This window comes from Balaenoptera borealis, assembly GCF_965194805.1.
Source record: "Balaenoptera borealis genome assembly, chromosome: 11".
Lineage (NCBI taxonomy): Eukaryota > Metazoa > Chordata > Mammalia > Artiodactyla > Balaenopteridae > Balaenoptera > Balaenoptera borealis.
In genome coordinates, this window is record NC_138868.1 from 10063072 (window position 1) to 10084317 (window position 21246).

At 57.8% G+C, this 21246-nt stretch overlaps 1 protein-coding gene across 8 annotated transcripts in view; it reads left to right on the top strand.

Moving 5' to 3' along the window:
* Positions 1–2201: 2201 nt before the first annotated feature.
* The window catches only part of SYT7 (synaptotagmin 7), a 62241-nt gene continuing 43196 nt past the window's right edge, over positions 2202–21246 (top strand). For 7 of the 8 annotated variants that reach the window (XM_082342659.1, XM_082342665.1, XM_082342663.1 and 4 more), the window contains exon 1: positions 2202–2628. In XM_082342659.1, coding sequence (XP_082198785.1) covers positions 2598–2628 — 31 coding nt within the window. In that variant the 5' untranslated portion in view covers positions 2202–2597. The remainder of the gene's footprint in view (positions 2629–21246) is intronic. The other variant, XM_082342661.1, reaches the window with a different exon arrangement.

Consider the following 21246-nt stretch of genomic DNA (forward strand, 5'->3'; position numbering starts at 1 on the left):
TCTGTGGGACAGAACGTCCCTCCCTGCTTCGCATCCCTCCCAAAGCCGACCCAGGACACCTGGACCCTGAAGACAGCACCAGATCAGAAGCAGGCCTGAGGGGTCCACAGCAAGCACTGTGATAGTCCTTGGAGAACCAGGTGCTGCCAGCATTTCCTGCCACGACATGGAACCCAGGACACAGGGGCCAGCAGCGTCAGAGAATGAGAGTGGGATGGGCAGGGGAGAGGCCAAATCCCGAGGCCCTCATCTGCGAGGGACCGGGCAGAACAGGGGTGATTCACACACTCTGATCTCCTTTCTCAGAGGACCTGCTCACTCCCCCAGCCTTCATTTCCTGCTTGTGCCCAGCCCTCCGTGAGTGCTCAGAGGATAGGAGCTCACAGTTGGCTTGGGTCTCAATGATGCTTCAGCAGGAGAGAATGACCTTCAAATTCAGGAGAATGGTTCAAGGTTAGACATCTAGAAGAACTTCCCTGACAGGCAAAACATGGGAATGGGGAGTATGTGGTGTCCCCGTTAAGGATAAACAAATGACAGTAATGGCATTCAAAATCGATCAAGAGTAGGTTCTGTGCTCCAAGTACAGAACTTGGGGTTGGGGGGGAGGGATGAACTATTTGCTCTTCACTAGGGCAGTGAGAGAGGCAGCTGGGGGTGGGAGCAGGAACAAGGCAAGCCTGGAGACCCTGGAGTCCCAGCCTGTTGGCTTGGCTTTCTGGGGTTTGCCAAAAAGGGGTGTGTGGATAGTACCTGAATTCTTGGCTGCACGTGGATGAGACTGGCTGCAGGGTGTGTGAAACATAATGGCCCTTGACCAGGGAATGAGGAGCTGAGATTTCTGGCCACTGAGGAATTATGGGCTAGAACCTACAGTTGACTTTTTTCCTTCCCTTTTTAATTAGAACATTCAATCCAAGGAAATCTGTCCTCCACCGGAACAGTCTTCATGCAGGTTTGCTTGGGGGAATTTCCTTGTCTGTTTCTCAACCAGAAAAGCTGTGGGTGGAGGTGAATGTGTGTGTGTGTAAGAGGCTCCATGTGAGTTCAAGGCGATGGTTTGTGTGTGTCAGTGTGCTGGGGGAGACTTGAGATGGAGGCTTGCCCCTGTGGATGCTGTGGGAAGGTGGAGGTGTGGCTGGGGGTGAGCTGAGCAGTATAGAGTCTGTTTCTCGAGGTGACAGTAGGAATCCTTGACTCTGGAAAGCCTGGTTCACCTGTGAACTGCATTCTCAGTGGAGGGGAGGGGAGGATGCTGTGGCAGGCCCAGGGATTTTGCCCTCCTGCTTATTCCCTTCAGTTCAGGGTAGGGGCATGCCCTGTATTGTGTGATGCTTCAGCGTCCGTATCTCGTTGTGTAGGAGGTGTATTTGTGTGCCTGTGTGTGTGTGTGGGGGGGGGGGGTGTACCTGAAACCACCAATGGTTCAGTTCCAGGCTTTTAAAAGCCCTGGGATATGGGCCCCTTCTCCTCCCTGCCCCAGAATCAAACAGTTCCAATTCTGTAGAGAAAGGAGAATTAGGGTTCACCTGATTTGGACTGTGCTGAGCTGACAGAGGGGCAGAGAGGGCCAAGTGAGCCCCAGGGTTGGAAGGGGAAGGAGGCCTTTCCTTCTTACCCCCTGAAGTTCTGGGGTCAAGGAAAAGGAGGGGGGCACTGGAGGAGTGGATCGAGAGAAGCAGGGGCAGAGGCTGAAAGGTCTGTTTTCTTCTATTGTGCGGCTGGGTTAAGTGGGGAGGGTCACTAGGCCTAGTCCCTCATAGAGGGTGGAGCTCCTAGACTCCAGCTGTGCGCAAGCTCTGGGGATGGCCAGAGTGGTGGACCCAGGCTCAGCGCTGGCAAAAATCTACTCCTGGTTTTTACACACGCCAGCTCCCCTGCCCGGGACGCCGCGCTGTCGAGTCCCGAGCTGACGCCCTGCAGCCGCTACCGAGCGGAAAACCCGGAGTGGATCTCCACGCTTTTTGGAACGGAGTCAAAGGGCACCTCGGAGGAGGTGGCCGGCTCTGCCGCCCTGCGGGGTTCGAAGCCGCTGCCATCAGGGGCGCACCGGCGGGGTGGGTCGATCGGTGCGGCGGGACCCGCAGGCCCAAAGAGCCCAGCCGGCGGGCTCCGTGCCCTCCCTGCGGGGGCTGCGGGCGGGGCGCGGGGCGGCGGTGGTGCCCTCGGGGCGGCGGCGGGCGCGGGCTGCAGTGCGGCGCGCGGCCGGCAGCGGGCAGCAGGCGGTGGCAGAGGCGCTCGACAGCGGGCGGGCGGCGCCGGCGGTGCCCCGGGCGCGCTCACACACGAGCTCACACACACATACACACGGCCTCGTACACACTCACACACGCTCCGGCGCGCACACGCGGCGCACAGGCCGGAGGGAGGAGGCTCGGCGCGGCTCGGCGGCGGCTGCAGCGTGCTCGGAGGGCGGGCGGGAGGGCTGGCGGGCGGTCCCCGCTCCCCGGCTCGGCGGCTCGGTGCAGCCCGCGCGGCCCCCGCCCTCGGACCCGCCCCCGGGGGTCGCCCGGCCCCATGCCCTGCAGCGGCGGCGGAGCAACGCGCGGCCACGGGCGGCTCTGAAGAGCCCGGAGGGAGCCGGCGACGAGGGGACCATGTACCGGGACCCGGAGGCGGCCAGCCCAGGTAAGCGCGGCCCCGCGCGGGCTGGGGCGCCCCGAACCGGCGGACAGGACGGCGGCAGCTCCGGGAGCCGTCTCGGAGCCCCAGCCCGGGGCTGCTGTCCGCCGGAGCCGCACGGACTCCTCCCACCCAGGGTCACCCCACACCGGGGGCGCGGGCTTGAGCGGCAGCAGCTCGGACCCCGGCCCCCCGCAGTCCGGGCACTGCCAAGCTTGATGCCGGGCGCCGGCTTTGCAGTGTCCCCACAAGGACCTCCCCCCCACCCCCAGCAGCCCAAGGACAACGTGTGTGGCGGAGCGAGGAGCCGCTGCCCCCGCAGTGCCCTCAGAGGCACCCCCGGGTCCCCAGCACCAGTGCCTCCCGGTAGCCAGTGCTAGGGGACCCCAGAACAAGGATCCCGGGCAGCTTTCGGCCAAGGTTGTGGGCACCGGGAAACAGTGACATCGGCGGTGCCAACTGTGAATTGAGAGGGTGCCAGGGGGCAAGTGGGAATCTGGTGCAGCAGCAGGGGAGGGGGGCTTCTAGGGGGTGGTGAGCCGCAGGAACGTTGAGGAGGGAGGCAGGGGTACCTGAAGGGAAAGAGAGCACAGATTGGTGAGAATAGGGGTACCAGGGGAATGTTCTCCTGGGCTTGGGGAGGGGGGAAGCAAAGAACCCCAAACTCACTCCAGTCCTGTCAGGGGTGGCAGGGGGAGGGGCCGTGCTGCTTTGCATTTCTCCTGAGCCCAAGCCGGGGAGTGGCCTGGGAGCCCACGTCTGCCTGGCATCCTGGAAGCCAAGCCAAGGAATCTTTCCACCTTCCTCAGGAAATTGCTCTGCCATTTCCTCCTTGGCTCCGGACGCCTCCTCACACAGCGCCCACCTGTAGGCAGGTCGCCTGCAGCTCCTGCCCAGTCTCAGTCTCAGCTCCCACCTGGGGTGCCCCACCCCGGACCCAGCACCCGCAGTCTGCCAGTTCTGGCAGCAGGGTCTCCCCTTCTGGGTTTCTGTCTGATGCTAAAAGCACGACACCTCAGCCTGAGGACTTGCTCCCGGACGAAGAGCCTCTAGGCTTACTCCTGCTAACCTCTGGGGACTGGGGGTCCTGGGGGAAAGGATAGCTCTAAGGCCCTCCACAAAAGGGGCCTAGAGCCCCAAGGCTTTTGAGGGCAGTCCAGTGGGCGCCGGCTTTGCCCACTCTTGCCCCGGCCCCACATCTGCTCTTTCCCTCTAGGGGCAGCCTCAGCCTGTCCCTGCCTCCATTCTTACCCTCATCAAGTCATGGCAGCCCGAGCCCACTGAGGAGGACCTCCTGGGTGACAGGCATTGCACTCATTCAGTGCTTGCGTATATGGGTGAAAGAGACTCAGTCTCCCTCTCTGGAACCTCATGCCCATCTATGAATGTCCTCTAGGTAATGGCGGAAGGGACATTGCCTTTGGAGACCCCTCCCTTCATCTCTCTGGACCCAGGTCACCTACCCTGGCATCTTTCCCCAAGAGACTGCCAGCTTCCAGCACTTGGACCAAAGACAGAGGTGTTCTCTTGCTTGGATCACCCTCTCAGAAGCCAAAAGCTTAGTTCAGAGACCAGCTCCAGGGTATGAAGATGGAAGGGGGGAGGCAGTGAGGACACTCCCCTCCCCCTGCCCTGCCAGGCTGGCAGCCTCCCCTTTCCTGTTAGGCCAGTGACCTGGGGCCCTGCCCTCGTCCCCTCTCCCTCCCTCCTTTTTCCTCCCACGCCTGGGCACCATGACATCACCACTCCTCCAAGGACCTCTGCCCTCTCCATGGAGGCCAACTTGATGTGCTTGGCATCTTCTGGGGAAAGGGCCTGGAACCCAGTGCTGCCCCTGGTGTGTTGGCGGCCCCCAGACTTTTCCCTCTCCCCCTTGAATGGGCCTTGCTGTCTGTGCTGGAGACCTGTCTTGCCCACTCTGGTTGCAGGACCCACTAGTCCTGTGGCAGGGGCAATTCTGACCGGGAAACAGACCAGCCTTACGTTTACTTCTCTCTGATGTGGACACTGGGCTGGATGGGGTCAGACATAGGCTGGAGAGGGCAGAATTTGCTTTTGATCCTAGTCCCCTGGGGATCTCTGAGGGGCCAGGGGGTTGGGGGCCTCAATCTGGCCTCTGTGCCCCCTGGCATCCCGGCCCACCTCCTATAATCCCTACAGCTCCAAGCCAGACTTCCCACCACCACCCCTCTGCCCCAGCTCATCCCAGGCTCCCCAGACCCTGCTCGCCCGGGTAGGGTATGTGTCCCCCAAGGCAGGCACCAGGTGGGAGTAAGATATGCAAATTAATTCCCGTGTGATTCAGGCCCATCCCTCTGGTCCCCCAAAGGCCAGTACCATTTATATCCTCATTCCCTCATCCCACTGCCTGGAACACCTGTGGCCCAATCCTTTAAAAAAAATCTTAATCTCCTGTCCTCTTGTTCCAGGATGGTTCCAGAAGGTCCCTGTGTACCCCCTCCTTCAGCCCATGCACTCTGCAAGTCCCCACAGGGCTCAGCCTGCTGCTAAGACCCTTATCCTGGCAGGGGACAGGAGCAGTTCCCTCCCCTTGTGGGCCCCTAGCCTCCAGGCAATTCTCTTCCTGATCTTTTGTGGCTGAAGCAAGGGACTGTGGGGAAAAGCCACAGCCCAGTGAAGAACGAAGACAGCCCCCCGCCCTCGCTTCTCCTCCAAACTCTGCCTCGCCTCCCCCCAGCCATGCCTGCAATCTCCTCTCTGTCCCCTCCAATAAACATGCGGCCCTCTCCCGGCCCTCAGCCTCCATCCTCTGTCCATCCCAAAGCTGGCCTGGCCAGGCCTCCCTGTGTCCCTGTCCCCCGGCAGGGCAGGGCCTCATCAGGCCTGCAGGGGTCAGTGTTGCAGTGGGCAGGCAGGACGGCAGCAGGGAGAGAGGGAGGGAGAGGTGACCTTGTGGGTGAGCAAGGCCAGAGAGGCAAAGTCTGGGCTGGTGCAGCAGCTCTGGGAGAGGGTTCAGGTCCTGAGGGCTGCCAGCCCTGCCCCCAGCCCTCTATGAACTTGTCCTTGGGGATAGCAGTACTTGAAGTCTTCTCTGTCTGTCCCACCTGTTAGTGGGCTCTGCCCCCTACAGCAACTCTTCCAGGCAGGTCATTCCTAGGGAGTGTGGGGGACCCTCTGCATGGGCCAGGGGGCCTTGGCACAGAGGGTCTTCTCTCTCAAGGCAGGAGGATCCACACGATTGTCCAGGCCAACCCTCCACCCACTGGGCACAAGTGAGGGACAGAGGCTTTTGGGTAGCGTGTGGCGCAGGAATCGGGGCTGAAAGGGCAGATCAGCGGTGCATGCTGTGAGGGCCATCAAGTTTAGGGACAGGGGCTGGGGTGTGGGGCTGTCCAAGGAGACCTGACTGACCATTTCACTGACAAACCCTCCCCCCACCCCCAGCTACCCCATCTGCACGGGCCCAGACCTCCCTGGCCTGCCTCCTGGGCTTGGCTCACAGTCTGGGACTGAAGATCAAGTGACCTCCCAGCGGGCCATGGCTGTGAGGGGGACTTGGGGCAGGACAGGTCCAAAATGCAGGGCTGGACGTATGACTTCTGAGGGGCTTGGGTCAGGGTAGCCAGTGCCCCCAGGCTGTAGCATTTCCAGGGAGACAGGACTGCCCCCTGCCCCTTGGCCTTGGATCATGCTGTTCAGTGGCCTTGTGGGGACAGCTTGACCGATAGGCTGGGTGCTCAGGACTGGGGGATGGTGGAGAGGGAGAGAGCCTCAAAGCGCCTCCTGGTTGGGGAAGAGGGGCTAGAGCAGGCTGGACTGCGGTGGGAGCCCACAGGCCAGCAGGTGACAGGTGAGGGACAGCTGGAAGGCAGAGGAACAGGTGGGTGTCAGGCGAACAAAGACAGGCCCCGGACAGCTGGGCCCTGCCCCTGGCTGACCCCAAGCTCAGGCCCAAGGGGCACTGCAGGCAACATAGAGTGACAGTGGAGGACTGTCCCCTTCTTACCCCCTCCAGCCCTGCCTGAGGGACCAGCAGAGGAAAAGTGTGTGGTCCCCCCCTTCCCACTCCTCCTTTCCTCACCCGCACTCCCCGCCCACCCACCCCCATTCTCTCAGGGGCTTTGAATCTTTATTGAATCTGATGGACCGTTCTCACTAACTGCTTCCCGCAGGGGAATGAGGCTGGGAACAGCAGGGAGAGGAGTGGTAAGGGGGGCCTCGTGGTTTGGGGGGGGGGGCCTCGGGGTCGGGGGGGCGTGCGGGAGGCCCAGTCCTGAGCAGAGGACGCTTGGCTGGAAGAGGAGCTGGCTGCCCAGGCTCCTCGGAGGCACGGGGGCATCTCAGGCGGGTGCGGGCAGCCCCGCGTGGAGCCGGCGCCCTGTCCCCTGGGCAGTGCCGGGCAGGTGGCACATGCCGCCGGTAAGGTCAGCGTTCTCTGTTGGGGCAGTCACTGGTCTGGCCAGGTGCCAGAGCCAGCCTGTGCCAGGCCAGCCCGGGTGCCCACCTGCCTTGCCAGGGGACCCCAGCCGGTGGTACCAGGTGGACCTTGCCAGTTCCGTGGACGTGGACGTCCCTGACCTTCCGGGCAGCAGGGGCAGCCTTGCTGGGTCCTGTCCAACTTGTGTCTGGAGGGCAGGACTTCGGTCTCACCCAGCAGAATTCCCCAGGGGTTGGAATGGAGTTGGCAGGCAGCATGGGACCTGTGGAAGGGGCTGGACGGCGCCCAGAGCCTGTGCCTGGAACTCTGGACCCAGTTGGTCAGAAAGTGGGCTGGCACGTCGGGCCTGCCCTGGGGGGCTCTGCAGCTTCTGCCTGGAGGAGCCCCTTGGAAGAGGTGTGTCGCCTGTGAGGCTGGGCTGGGAGCCGACCGGTATGGTGAGCTGGGACATCTGGGGAGTTGACATATCCGAGGGATTGAGTGTGTGGGGCTGCAGCACCCAGGGAGCGGGAGGGCGGGGCCGGTGCACAGAAGCGCTGCGCTGCGAGCGTACCTGTGTGTGCGCGGGTGGCAGCTGGACGGCCGTAATAGCTGTGCTCGTCTGAGCTCCGTGCCCGCTGTCAACAGCAGCTAATGAGTGGATTTGTAGCGAGGTGCATCGAGGTGCCCAGGGAGCTGTGACGGAAAGCGTTTGGGGAGGGCAGCTCCCCTGGCCCTGTACCCAGCCAGGCGGGGCCTGTGCCCTCGAGGGGCCCTGCCTGCCCCCTGCCACACCCTCCCACCTGCCAGCTTGGCCGCTTCCGAGGACTCCATCTGCTGGGAGCAGGGCCTCTCCTGGCTGTGTGGCGTGCACGGGCGTGGATGGGGGGTGGGGATGGGGTGGAGCTTTGGCCTGTACAGATACAGGCATGACCACAATAGCGTGTGGGTCTGTCCGTGTGTGTGTGTGTGTGTGTGTGTAACTGGGCATGCATATGTGTTTGTCTGATTCAGTGTGTGTGTGTGTGTGTGTGTGTGTGTGTGTGTATGCACCCCTTCCCAGAGCCCTAAGAGAACTGCCCACCCAACCTCAATCTTGGTAGTGGCCCTCTGTCTTCGATGCCCTTCCTGGAGTGCAGGAAGTTGGAGTTCTCCAGCTGGCTCGGGGAGAAAAGGGGGTGACCCTTTCTGCCCATCGGAGGAGGCAGGCGGGAGAGGTCTGAGCCCCAGCTGGGAGTTGCTGGTTGCATCAGCAAAAGGGGAGAACTTTGGGCCTAGAGAACCCCAAAACCCCAGCCCTGTGGTTCTAGAGCCCTCAGGAGCCCCCAAAATGAGAGAGGTGGGGTGCCAAGGGGTCCGTCCTAGCAGGTCCGTCTCACAGTGCTGGCTGGCGAAGCGAGCACCCTGCTTCCAGCCAGACGGGGTGGCGGGTGTGGGAGGCCCCGAGGGGTGCCTGCTTGAGGCCCTCCACGAGGGGAGCAGAGGAGAGAGCTGTGTGGCTAATGTGTCCAATTAAATTACTTCAAACCCTGCCGTGGCAGATGCTCCCGGCGGGGCCCTGGGTACAAATTGGATCCGTCTCATTACCACGGGGTGGTGTCAGTGGGGCCGGAGAGTGGTGGCCAGCTCAACCAGTGCCCGGCAGGCCCTCTCCTGCTCTGCCCAACCTGGGCCTGCCATGAAACCCTCGAGCACTCGCTCACTCCAGCCTCCCTCAGGTTCCTCAGGTCCACCGGGTCCAGATATTGGGGCTCCCTGTACACATCCTTGCCATCCCAACCCCAGTCCCTGGCAGCCCAAGGGCCCCTCTGAGCCCTCACTTTCTTTCTACAGGAAAACGGGAGTCCCCTGCTTTATAGGGGGCTCAGCCTAAGGAAGCCCCTCTTAGGTCACCCAACATACCCTGTTTCCTCCCCTCATAATAACAATAGGACAATAATAGCAAGTTCTTATTTGTGGAGCCTGCAGTATGTGCTGTGCTCTTTACATCCGCAAAGCAGGGGATGGCTTGCTTAAGTTAGGTCTCTGGGGTCAAACAGCTTCTGGCAGAGACATTTGCGGCTGTGTCCCTGAAGCAAGTTACTCACCACCCTGGCCTCAGTTTCCTCCTCTGTTAAATGGGTATGATGATGGTTTTTACCTCCCGTGGAGTTGGAGGATGAGATAAGGCAGAAAACATCTTTAGCAGAAAACCCTGCACATAGTAAACACTCAGTCAACGGCAGCTGTTATCAACATCACCCTGCACCGAGTGATTGATGTGTGGGACGAGGGTTCCGGAAGCTCCGAGGAAGACAGGCCTGCCTCAGCCCTGGTGGAGGAGGCCTGGGGAGGGCTTCACCGAGGCAGTGTCTGTCAGTTACCATCAAAACAGCAAAGATGTGTGGAGCGTTCCATAGGTGCCACGACGTACGTTAGCTTGTCCATCCTCAGACCACCCTGGCATGGGGGCACTTGCAGTTAGAAGTTGATTTGGGATTCCAGCCACACCACCAGACCCAGGAGCATGAGCGTTGGGTCCGGGGCTTTGGGTCTTGAAGGAAGAATAAGAGCTTGCCATGTGAGCAGGCTGGGAGGAGGCATTCTGCGTGGTGGGGACAGCACATGCAATGGCCTGGAGGTGTGACAGGTCTTGGCCAGTCGAGAAAGCAGTGAGTGTCTGAGCGTGGGGGGCTGGAAGGAAGGCCTTTGGGGGGCAATAGCAGGAGTTGAGGGTTGGGAAAGGTGGGCTGGGCCAGATTATGAAGGTCCTGGCATTCTGAAATAGGAAAGCTGGACTTTTTTTTTTTTTTTTTTTAAATTAGGGCAATGGTGGGCCATGGATGGCTTTCAAGCATATCTCTATAAAGAACTTTAACTCGGTGGCAGTGTGGAGGGTGGGAAGCCTGGAGACAGGCCCATATCTGGAGCTGGGGGCCCAGCCATTAACATATCTGTTCCCACCTCTGCTCAGACCCTCCTCAGTCCCTCACCTGCACAGGGCTGTGTCCAAAGCACCCATACCAGGTGGTCTGGGGCCCTGGCCTTTGAAAGCTTGTGGTGGGTAATGGGCAGTCAAGGGGACAGCCTGGCGCAGGTGGGCACAGATTTCCCCTCCCCACCGGGGGCTTACCTCGGGGGCTGAGGTATCAGAGAAAGCCTCCCAGGGAGAAACGTAGAGCCAAGGTGGACAGGCCCAGGGGCTCAGCGAACGCGGTTAAGGTTCCTGAGAATCGCTTCCGCGCCCCCTGCCCCCACCGTGGGCATCAGGGCCCAGCCCTGGAGGAGCCGCACAGCTCAAGTTCCAGCTGCCAGGCCTGAGCTCCAGAGCCCCGCCAGAGCCAACCTGTCTCCACAGCAACTAGGCAGGCCGCCCCCCTCCCCGTGCCCACGGCCCCTGGCACAGGAGCCCATTCACAGCAGGGCCTGGGTACATCTTCCCACTTCCCTAGGGGGCCATCCCAGAGCAAACGCTCTCACACCCAGGCACTGGCAGCATGCGAGCATGTTGGCATTTGGGTCCGTGTGCACACGTGATGTGTATGTGTGCCCTGCAGTAGGAAGCAGGGGGTGGGGATGGTCTACGTTTTCTAACCACCTTAGCTGGGGATTTATTCCCCTGCGGGAGAGGGTCCAGCAGGCACCAAAGAGCTAGGCTGAACTATGGGCTCCTGCCTCAGGGATCACGGTAAGGAGGGCAGCCCAGAGAAGAAATAGTTAGGAGGATTTGCCGGTAAGGGAAAGCAGCAAAGGAGAATCTCTTAGCCGTGCCTGGTGGGTCCACAGACCGTCTTGTTCTTCACATACATCTTTCATTTAATCTTCACAGCAGTCCCTCAGGGAGATATCATTACCACTGTTGTACAGATAAGGAAACTGAGGCGCAGAGAGGTGGAGTGTCTCACCAGGTCACTCAGTAGAGCAGGGTTGAGATTGCAAGTCAGCCTCACCCCCAAAGCTAGGTCTTAACCACTGGGCGACACTGTCCAGTGCCTCCCTTATCCCACTAGGATCTGAGCCAGCCTGTCTCTCGGCCCATCACTCAGAAGGGAGGGCTGGGAATCAGTATTGGCCCCAGCGCCTGCTTTAGCGCTCGGTGTCCCCTAAAGCTTTGTTCTCAGGTCCCTGGAGCGGGGCGGAGCCCCGTGGAAGGATCCTCTCACTCAAGGGGAGGCACCCCTTACTCCCTGCTTGGCACCTGCCAGCCCTGGAGGAGCCTGATGAATCGGCTGTGTGTGTACCCCCCCCCCAACAGAACCCCATTCCTCCCTCTCCAGCCCCCGCCTGGTTAGGGAGGTGCGAAGGGAGCGATTTCACAGCCTGTCAGCTGAGGCCTAAAAATACCCAGAACTCTGAGATGCTTGGGCAGAGGGAGGAGAGAGCAGGGACCAGGGATGGGGTTGTAGGGGGTGCAATGGTAACTTGGGCAGAGAAGCCCTCTCGGCACCACGGTCCTGCTCGGGAGTGATGGGCAGAGCCACTGTCCCCTGGTCCCCCGTCTGGCTCCATATCTGGCAATGCAAAGGGGAGCTGGCATCTCTAGGGTCTTGAGAGCTCAGCTCTGGCACTCAGACCTAAGGGAGGGCTTAGTCTCAGACAGGAACCGTGGACCTCGGGCCCCCAGAGCCTCCGATCGATGCCTCTTTCTCCCTCTCCACCCCCGGTTTGGCTGGCATCTCTGGGCTGTGGGAGCCAGGCTGGGCGTGTGCCTGCTTCCTTCCTGGAGAAGGTGCCCGCTTCTGTTAGAGGAGAGGTGTGAGGAAGGCAGCGTGGATGGGGGTGCCGGCAGGTGCGGGATGTGACGTGCGAGCCACCCAGGCACTGGAGGGGGGCAGATGAGAAGGGGCGTGGTGGCCCACATCACTACCACATGGCCATGTGCTGCAGCCTGGCACACGGCTTCCACGAGTCAGCCCGGAAAAGGGGGCCGTCCGTGTGTATGCGTGCATGTGGGCCTGCCGGAGCTGGCCTGTTCTTGCGGACACGGATGGCCGTGTGTGGCTATTCCAGACAGAATCTGGGTGGAAGCACAGGAGCGGGCGTGGAAGCATGAGCAGACGCATGACGTGTCATGCAGACACATGACGGTGTGTGTGCTTCCCATGTGGAAATATGATGGCATGTGTGCCTGTGCAGAGGGACATAGGCAGATCTCTCTGGGGCACCAAGCAGGGGCTGAGAGAGTCATTAGGGAAATAATGCAGAGTAGCAGCCAGAGCAGGGGCTCTGCATCAAAAGCAATGGGGTGCGAATCCCAGATCGGCCACGTATTGATTAGCTTTGTGGCCTTGGGCAAGTTACTTAACCTTTCATTGCCTCATTTCCCCGTCTGTAAAATGGAGACGATAATAGCTCCTACTTCAGAGGGCTGCTGGGAGGGTTCGCTGAGTTAATGCCCGTACACCGCCTGGAACCATGCCTGTCACAGAGTTAGCACCGTGCATACTAGCTCTTGTTATCTGGTCCTACCCTTTGATGATATAGGTGGGAGCACCAGGCCAGAGAGGGCAAGTGACATGCCTAAGGTCACACAGTATGTTAGTGGCAGAGCCAGGACTAGAATCCAGACTCCAGCACCTTAAGACAGGGCTTGTTCCAGTCTGAGACCTCCTTTGGGCCACAAGAAGCCCCCATACCACAGAACAGTAACCCCCTTGGCATTTGGGGCCTAGATTCTGCCAGAGCTGGGCTGGGATCTTGGGAACTCTGGGATTTGAGCATCTTCAGATAATGCTGGCGTAGAGGGGTCCTCAAAGCAGTGGCCAGCCGCCTGAGTTAGAACCAGGCCACTGGTTAGTCTGCGGACTTTGCCAATTGCTCAACCCTCCTGAGTCTCAGTTTCTTCCTTATAAGAGAATAACAGTAATACATACTTTATAGGGTTATCGTGGGGATTAAATGAGATCTGCATGTAATGTCTTAAGTGGTGGGAACACTGTACCTAGTAAGTGCTCAATAATGTTAGCTGCAATTATAACCCTTGCAGAACCCTCCCACCCAGTGCTCCATAAATGGTGACTTCCTTTGCTTCCCTTCCAGCCCCTGGCAACCCTCACTCCCTTCTGCCTGCCACCCCACACTCCACAGAGCTTAGACTGATCAGGGACTGACTTGCTGGCGACCAAGACCTGTCTTGTCTCCTGTTATTGGCTTTGCCCAGGAGGGAACAGGACCCACCACTGCAACTTAGCCCCTGATCCCTTTTCACCTGGCCTTATCACTCACTTGCTCTATGACCTTGGACAAGCACTCTTTCCTCTCTGGGCCTTGATCCTCCCTCTGTAAAGTGGAGGGGCTAGACCACACAGCCCCAGAGCCCCTTGGTCATGTTGTTTTGTGACCCAGGATGGTCCTGGCTTAGCCTGCTGGAGGGGGTGGCAGGTTGGCAGGAAGGAAAGTCGGCTGGCTGCCTTGGGTGAGTGGAGCATCTGGGGCCTGAGCCGGCTGGTGGCCTGCCATCATGCCCGCCCACACCTGTGGCTGCGTAGGAGGGCGTGCAGGCCCGACTGGCTGGGCACTGACATTGGGGGAGGCTCAAGGACAATGATGTAGAGAGAGCCCTTCTTGGGGCCCTGGGAGCTGCCACTCCAGCTGTCCTCCCCGGCTCTCCTCCCCTTCTCCCCAGGGATTTCCTTTAGCAATTCCTCCTTCCCCTTTCTGGAGTCTCCCAGTATCTCCCCGTCACTACCTCTTCCACTTCTGTAATCTTGACCACTTTCCAGGGTGCCTTCTTTCCTCCCTCTGCAGAAGGGAGATCTCTCCCTCCTCTTCTGTCTTCCTGCTTCCTGAGATGCCTCCTTTTTCCTCCCTATGACGTGTCCCCGTTTCTCTGGATCCTCCCGCCTCCCCCTGCTGCTGCTGAGCCTAGGTCTCTCTCTTACTCTGCACGGCACGTCTAGGCTCCTTCCAGCTTCTTGTCCCCTGGCTCTCTTCCACTTCAGAGTCCCTCCCCCCTCAGCATCCCCACCTCCCTTCTTCCCATTCCTTGGAAACTCTTACTCCACCAGCAGTCCCCCTGCCCTCAAAAGTTTCCTGGCCTCCTTCAAATGATGGGGCCGATCCAGGCAGTTTCTGTGGCTGGTGCTGCTACCGAGTACCTCAACAACCCCCCACCCCTGTGAGTTGAGTAAAGGGGTCAGCCCAGGGCCCAGGGACTGGCAATCTTGCCTCCTAATTAGCAGGAAGTAATTGCCTGGAAAAAAATTTCATTTAGAATGAGACTTCGAGACTCCAAGTTAGAGCTGAGCCAACTGATGGCCCCTAGGGAGCAGGAGAAGGGAAGCAGCTCAGGTCAGGGCCTCAGGAAGCCTGATCTGAGATGAAAGCCCTTAAGACCCCCTTTCTGGCTTGCCTGCAGACCCCCAGCCTTGAAGAATGGGGGAGAGAGAGCACTGGGCTGGGAGTCCCACCATCTTCATCTGACTTCTGGCTCCACTACTCATTGTGTGACTTGGGACAAAACTTATTCCTTTGAGCCTTAGTTTTTTCTCTCCTGTAAAATCAAAGGAGGGCCTCAGTGCCATGAGGGCTGATTCGGACAGTGGCTATGAAAGCAATTTGCAGGCTGCAAAGTGCTGTGGGAGTGTGAGGTGCTACTCTCTTCCTCCATGTGGCTCTCAGCTGAGACATGAGGATCGTGGAGTGGTGGGGTAGTCTTGGAAACACCTAAGTGGCACTGAGGCTTCCCGAAGAACATGGAAGGATGGTGAGGTAGACCCAGCTGAGCTGCAAGATTAAGGGCAGACAGATGTGGTTTCCCATGCCAGTCTCAGTACTTGCACCACCCTGAGTGGTCACCTCACCTCTCTGAACTCCACTTTCCTGATCTGTAGGATGCTGATCATGATGCTTTCCTGGGGGAGGGAGGTTTGGTAAGGCTAAGTGAGATAATGTTCGCAGAGCTCTTAGTACAGTGCTTGGCCTACAGTACGTGCTCAATATTTGCTATTAGCTATATCTACTGTAATTAAAGGCTATTATCTTTGCTCCATGCCTGGATCCAGAGAAGCTGATTTGGGGGGTTGTCTTCAGGTGGTTTTGTTTTGCTGTTTGTTTTTGGAAGAGGGGAATTTCTACACCCAGTGAGGCTAACCAAGCAGATCTGCTTCTCAAAGTGCCCCTACCTGTGGGGTGGGAGGAGAGGAGTGGGCTGCAGCTGTGGGCTTCTCCCCCAACCCACGGTTCTTCCTAGGCAAGAGCTGTGGGCAAGTGTCTTATGTGGGTGGGTGTGAGGTAGAGAGCCTCTGCCCTGGTGGAGGGGTATTACAGGTCTTTGTGTTCATCTCGTTAGGACTGGCCCAGCAGCGGGAGAAAAGGTTGTGTTTGTTTAAACAGGTCTACCCCACCCACCTTGGAGGAGGGAACAGGAAGTTTCACCTGGTAGGGTCCAGCAATGTGGGTTGAGCCTTTGCTGTGAATGGGGCAGCATGGCACCCCAGGGTGGCTGGAAAACAGTCAGACAGCCTGGAGCTTTTGGGTGTTGGGCAGCACTGCAAGCTCAGAGCTCCAGATTGCCCCGGGAGGGGTAAGGGGGCGGCGAGGGCCCGACCGTCTGCCTCTCCTTCCCCACACGCCCAGCACCACCGCTGGGGACCTTCTGTGTTCCTGCTCTGAGCGCAGTACCCGCGCCAGCCGCCAGGAGGCAGTGCGGCGGGGTCCCCTGAGGGAATGGGATGCGGCATTTACATTAGCGGGGAAACTCTTTTTGTCTGGAGTAGGGCTGCTGACTGGGGTTCTTGGTATCTGCGGACCTCATCCAAGAAAGGGGGCTCTTGAGGTCGGGCTGCTCACTGCTGTGGCTTCAGCTTCGGACTTATTAGGGAGTGATTAGCAGAGTAAGGTAGGACCGCTACGCTGCAGTCCTGAAAAAGGTTCTCGTTTCCTGAATTCCGCTCGCCCGGGGCAATGCACGGGGTGGCCTGGAGGAGGGGGCAGTCTCGGGACTGAGTTCTGTTTCAGCACCACGGACAGAGGCCGTGGGCCGATCGTTGTTTCAGCACCGCGGACAGAGTTCAGAGCAGCGGGCTCTGTGGATCCATCCAAATATTTGTGGTGCAAAAATTACCCCCATAATATGAAAGAATGGCACCTCCAAGAGGGAGTCTCAGACACCTTATATTCTAACGAAGAGACTTGGGGCCAGGCAATTGAGTTAGTTGACTAAGGTCACACAGCCACAGTGACAGTGGGTGGCAGAATTGGGTTCAGATCCACAGTGGTCTCTCTCCATCCACCTCTCCCACACCTGGATTCCCACTGGTTATATCCCTCCTTCCTGATCGTCTCTGAGAGCAGCTTCACATTACGTTGCATCCCCAAGAGCCCTTGAGCTGGTGAAGATTAAGTGGACGCCCTCCGCCACCAAAAGCTCAAGTCAAGAATCTGAATCCCAGGATAGAAGATTCCTAGCCCCTGTGGCTTTCATGGCTCCAAGCTTCAGGTGGGAGGGCATCAGGGCAGGACAGGTGCCCTGTCCTGTAAGGAAGCCTATGACTTGGGGAGGTAGTGTTGAGTCATCAGCATGAAGAACTCTTAAGTGCTCTGAGATCCTCAGATAAAATACAGCACACCGTTCCAACCCCAGCTTCTTTGCAGCCGTGTATTATTAATAACAATAAGATGCTGATTTAGGCCAAGGCACAACAATGCATTATTCATAAGAGTAACTAGTGGTCAAGGCCTGCACTTAATCATCACACGTCCCTGATCCTGCCCCCGCTCCACACTCCTGGTGGAGAGACCCTCCAACTGAGCTCCTCCTTTTCCTGGGCTCCTGCTGCCCTGATGGACATGATCGTTTTCATGGCTGCCCAGGCAGCTCATCAGCTTTGGGATCAGGGTGGGTGGCATGTTCCGGGCTAACTTCTGGCTGGACACCCTTCAGTCTGGGCTCCCTGCTCAGAGCTGGCACCTGGCCCTGTCTGTCCTGAATGGCTTTGACCCTGATGACTTCCATACTCAGCAGCTCTCTGGTGTCTACAGATGGCCTATTACCCCGCACCCCCTCTTTTGAGGCTGAAGACTGAAGCCAGATGCACCAGGCTTCCCTAAGCCAGGAACTGTGGGAGTTTTTGGGGGGGTGGCTGTGGTGAGAGAAGGGGCTCACCGGGCAGAAGATACCCCCATCATCTCCATTAAATATGACAATGGATTTAAAACCCTCGGTAGACTCTGGAGCACTTTGTAAACTGTTCTGCACTGAACAAACCTGAGCCCTTATTACCAAGGCCACGCTCTCTGCTGGAAGAGAGAGCAGAGGTAGAGAAGGTGTGGATGAGGCCCTCGTAGCTCACCAGGCCCCGCTCCCTGATGAGGAGTCGGAGTGCTTGTGGATCCTGACATGTCCCCATCCAATTTCTTGCTGGAACGGCTCCTGGCCCATCCGGATAATCCTTCATTCGCTGTTTACGCACTTGACATCTCCTCTGAATTCTAAACCGTCTGCATCCAGGCGGCCTCTGCGGCCCCTGCCAGCACACTCTCCCTAGCTCACTCACACATTATCTGTTTTTATTACACTCAAAGTTGAGGAGGCTTGCTCTCACTAAGCCCCTATTTTCAGCTACTTGTAACTTTCCAAAACAATTCCCCTCAGGCCTCCTCTTTTGCCAGCCTTGTTCCCGCCCCAGGTGAGGCCGCCACTGCTTTCTGAAGGAAACTCAGAGAGACTGTCCGGAGGGCATGGGGGCAGGGCCAAAGCTCAGTTCTCCTGGGAAATGAGTGCCAGGCTCTCTTTCCTCTCCTTTGTCTTCTTTCTTTCTACCCGCCCATCTCATTTTGTTTTTCCTATTGCAAGGAAGGAGCTGCCCCCGTTCCCAAGGTGGGTGGCCTGGAGTGGGGAGTTTTAGAGTGAAGAGAGGGCAGAAAATTCAGCATGACAGGAGGCCTGGAGCTTTGCCTGGCTGTCTGGGGTTCAGAGTTTAGCTCATTGGTTTTCTGTTGCTTTCTCCCACACTCTGCCTTTTTCTGGCTTTCTTGTGTGTGTTGGGTCGAGAAGAGGAAGGGAGGTGGGATAGGCACCAGAAATGTTCCCTTCCCATGCCCAAATAGCCCTGGGGCTGGTAGGCTCTGCCCTTGCCCTCCCACCTTCCCCCGTTTCCATCTGCTCTCCGTGCACGTCGCGGAGGGGTGCTTCCTGTGGAAACCTGTGACTCCAGCTTTCGCTGTTTTCCACCTCGAACGTCATCCTGCAGCCACCGAAGGATGGTGGGGGGAGGCGCTGGGGCATGATGCACTGTCGTGCAGAATCAGGTGGGAGGAGGCAGGACCAGGATGGGAATGTGATCCGCAGCGTCACTGCTTTATCTCTGGAATAGTGGTTGCACCCTAGTCCGCACCAGAGGCACGGCCCTGGGAAAGTCCTCAGGTACCCCACCCGCCTCTTCTTCCTGCTCCTGCCCGGCCCCAGGCACCCAACCCCCAACCCGTTCTGAGACTTTGAGAACATCTGAGCATCTGTCTAATGAGGCTGCTTTACTGAGGCCAAGGACTGGGGCAGTGGAGGTGGGAAGGAGCTGTGGCAAAGGTGTGTGGGTAAGAGGGGTCTCTGAAGTTGCTTGGGGAAGTTTGTGGGGAAGTGGAAGCCCTTTCCCTGGCTGCTCTTTGTTTTGTGTTCACTCCATTTCTTTCTCCCCTTCCGTCTATCCTCGGAGCAACTTATTTTAAGGCTTAGCTCCCGTGGGGCACAGAGTTGAGCTCTTCCAGACTCCAGGCTCAATCCTGGCTTTGTCTCTCTTCTGCTGTGTGGGCAAGTGTTGACCCCTTCTGAGCCTCAGTTTCCTTCTTTGTAAAATGAGGATAAGAGGATTTACCTTTAGAGGGTGCTAAAAACTGTGAACATGATTCAGTGCTGAGCATACATTAGTTACTATGACTAAAGGCACTTGGTGAGGAAAGCAAGGGCCTGGGATCTGAGGATGACTCCAGGACGTTAGGAGGGTCTGGGGGTGATGGGACAACTTTCGACGGGCTAGATGTGGGGAGTGTGTGTGTCACCATCTGAGAGTGTCAGAGCAAGTGAATTCTGGGGAAAAGAGCCTATGTGCCCAGATCTCCAGCATGTCCGATGGCTCCTCTATATCGTGTCCTGGGCTATGGGCTGTGGGAGACACCGAGCAATGAGGAGAACCTCTTGGCCCTGCTTGGAGGACAGGCCTACTCCCAAGAAAAGGAGGCTGGACAGAAGGCAGTTCATTCAAGTTTGGAGACTGCTGTGAGCACTTGTCATCAGGGAGGGCTTCCTGGAGGAGGAAGGCTCACGTGGACCTTGAATAATTTCATGCATTTGTTTAGCACGTATTTATCCAGCCTCTCCTATGTACCAGACCTTGGGCTACAGAGATGAGTGATCTGGGGGTCTCAGTCCTCCAAGTGTTCCCAGTGGGGAAAGACATACAAAATGCTAATTATTAATCCACAGTGATGAATTGTCATAGTTACGGGGCAACAGAAAGGAATGTGGGAGGGAATGAAGACCATCTTTGTCTAGGGATCTTGAGAATAGAAAGAAGAGGATGGAAGGTAGAGAATAGAAGGAAGGGCATTCCAGGCAGAGGGAAGAGCTTACGTGAAGTCTCAAGTGTGAAAGAGGTTGGCCTTCTTGAAAGAAGGAGGGAAGTGGGGTGTGGCTGGGTCACGCAGTGTAGCATGTTACAGAGTGCTGTCACGTGCTTCAGCTCAGAGGGGGACAGCCATAGCAGGGTCAAGGACGAGTTCAAGTTGCCTTAATTCTCCACACCTGTTTTTTCCTCTGCGAAATGGGGATAATAATGGTAAAGGTTGCAGAGATCACATGAGATGGTGCCTATAGACTTCCTGGCACAGTGTCTGCCACAAAAGGCACGTGCTCAATGAATGTTAGCTATTATTTGATCCTGACAACACCCCAGCAGGGGAGGTCAGGGGTTCTTATCATCATCTGAAGGTAAAACACTGAGGCCCAGAATGGGACTCGCCCTGGGTCACTGGCCAGGAGCAGAGGTGGGACTTGAACCCAAGTCATTTGCAAGTCTACTGCCTGTCCCACTGCTCTGCTCTAGAGGACAGATGTGCATGGGGAGAGAATTCCAGGCCAGAGGAAGTGCATGAACATTTAGACCTTGTGGACAGCAGAGTGGTCTAGGCATCTGTTCGTGACCGTGACCGTGACCGTGGGTGTGTGTGCATGTTTGTGTGTGAGTGTGAGCATGGGTGTCAATTCAAGGGGTGAGTCAGCATGGCTTGTGTGTGTGTGTGTGTGTGTGTGTGTGTGCGCACGTGCGTGTGTGTTTATATGCAGGAGGCGGGCATAGGCGTCTGTGCCAAGGGTGAGTCTCCGTGGCTCGTGTATGTGTATGTGAGCCTTGGGTGTCCACGTCTCTGGCCTGTAGGTGTGTGCCTGCTCCGCCCTCCCCTCCTGTTCCACCCTGGGCAGCTGGTGAGCTTGCCCTCAGAAGTCCATTCCCTCTCCAGCAGCTCCTCAGGGCATCTCAGCAGCCAGCGGCCCTGTTTGATTCTGTTCATCTATAAATCATGGCTTGCTGAGGAGATGAGAAGGAGTTGGGAGTGGGGGCAGAGCCCTGGCAAGGGACGGGGTCAGGTCTGCAGTTCACACCTGAAGCCTAGCCTAGCTTCCAACTGTTGCACACCCTCACCCCCCAGCCCCATGCCTCAGCCCTCCCCATTCCTTGCCATAGGTGTTCACTGATGCTTGCTCTTGGTTAGGCCCTGGGCCAGGTCCTGGGGCAGGGATCAGGGGTGCACAAGATCGAATAAGACGTGACCCCTGGCTTCCGCTATCCTGTGGGGAAAACTAAACGTGTATTCAGTATTTCATTCAACACTCATTGAGGGCCAACTCCATGCCTCAGATGTCTCTAATGCAGGGTTTGACGTGGTAATGCTACGATAATAGCTAGCATTTATTGCCTACTTATTCCGTGTCAGGCACTGTGCTAAGTGCATTCTTTGTGCTAATTCCTTTAAACCTCACAGTAGTCCTATGGGGCCTGTACTATCCCTGTTTACAGATGGGGAGACCAAGGCACACAGAGATGAGGTCACACAGCTTGGAAGAATAAGAATCCGAATTGCCTGACAGTCTGGCTCCAGAGCCCTGGCACTTAGTACTGCACCTTAAAACAAGGGTGTAGGCACGGTGTGATGGGAGCTCTGTGAAATTAATTCCCACTGGGGAGATTATGGAAGGCTTCCTGGAGGAGGTGCTTTTCATCTGGGTCTAGAAAAATCAGGACTTGTCAGGCAAAGATGGGCATGGGGGAAGACCAGAA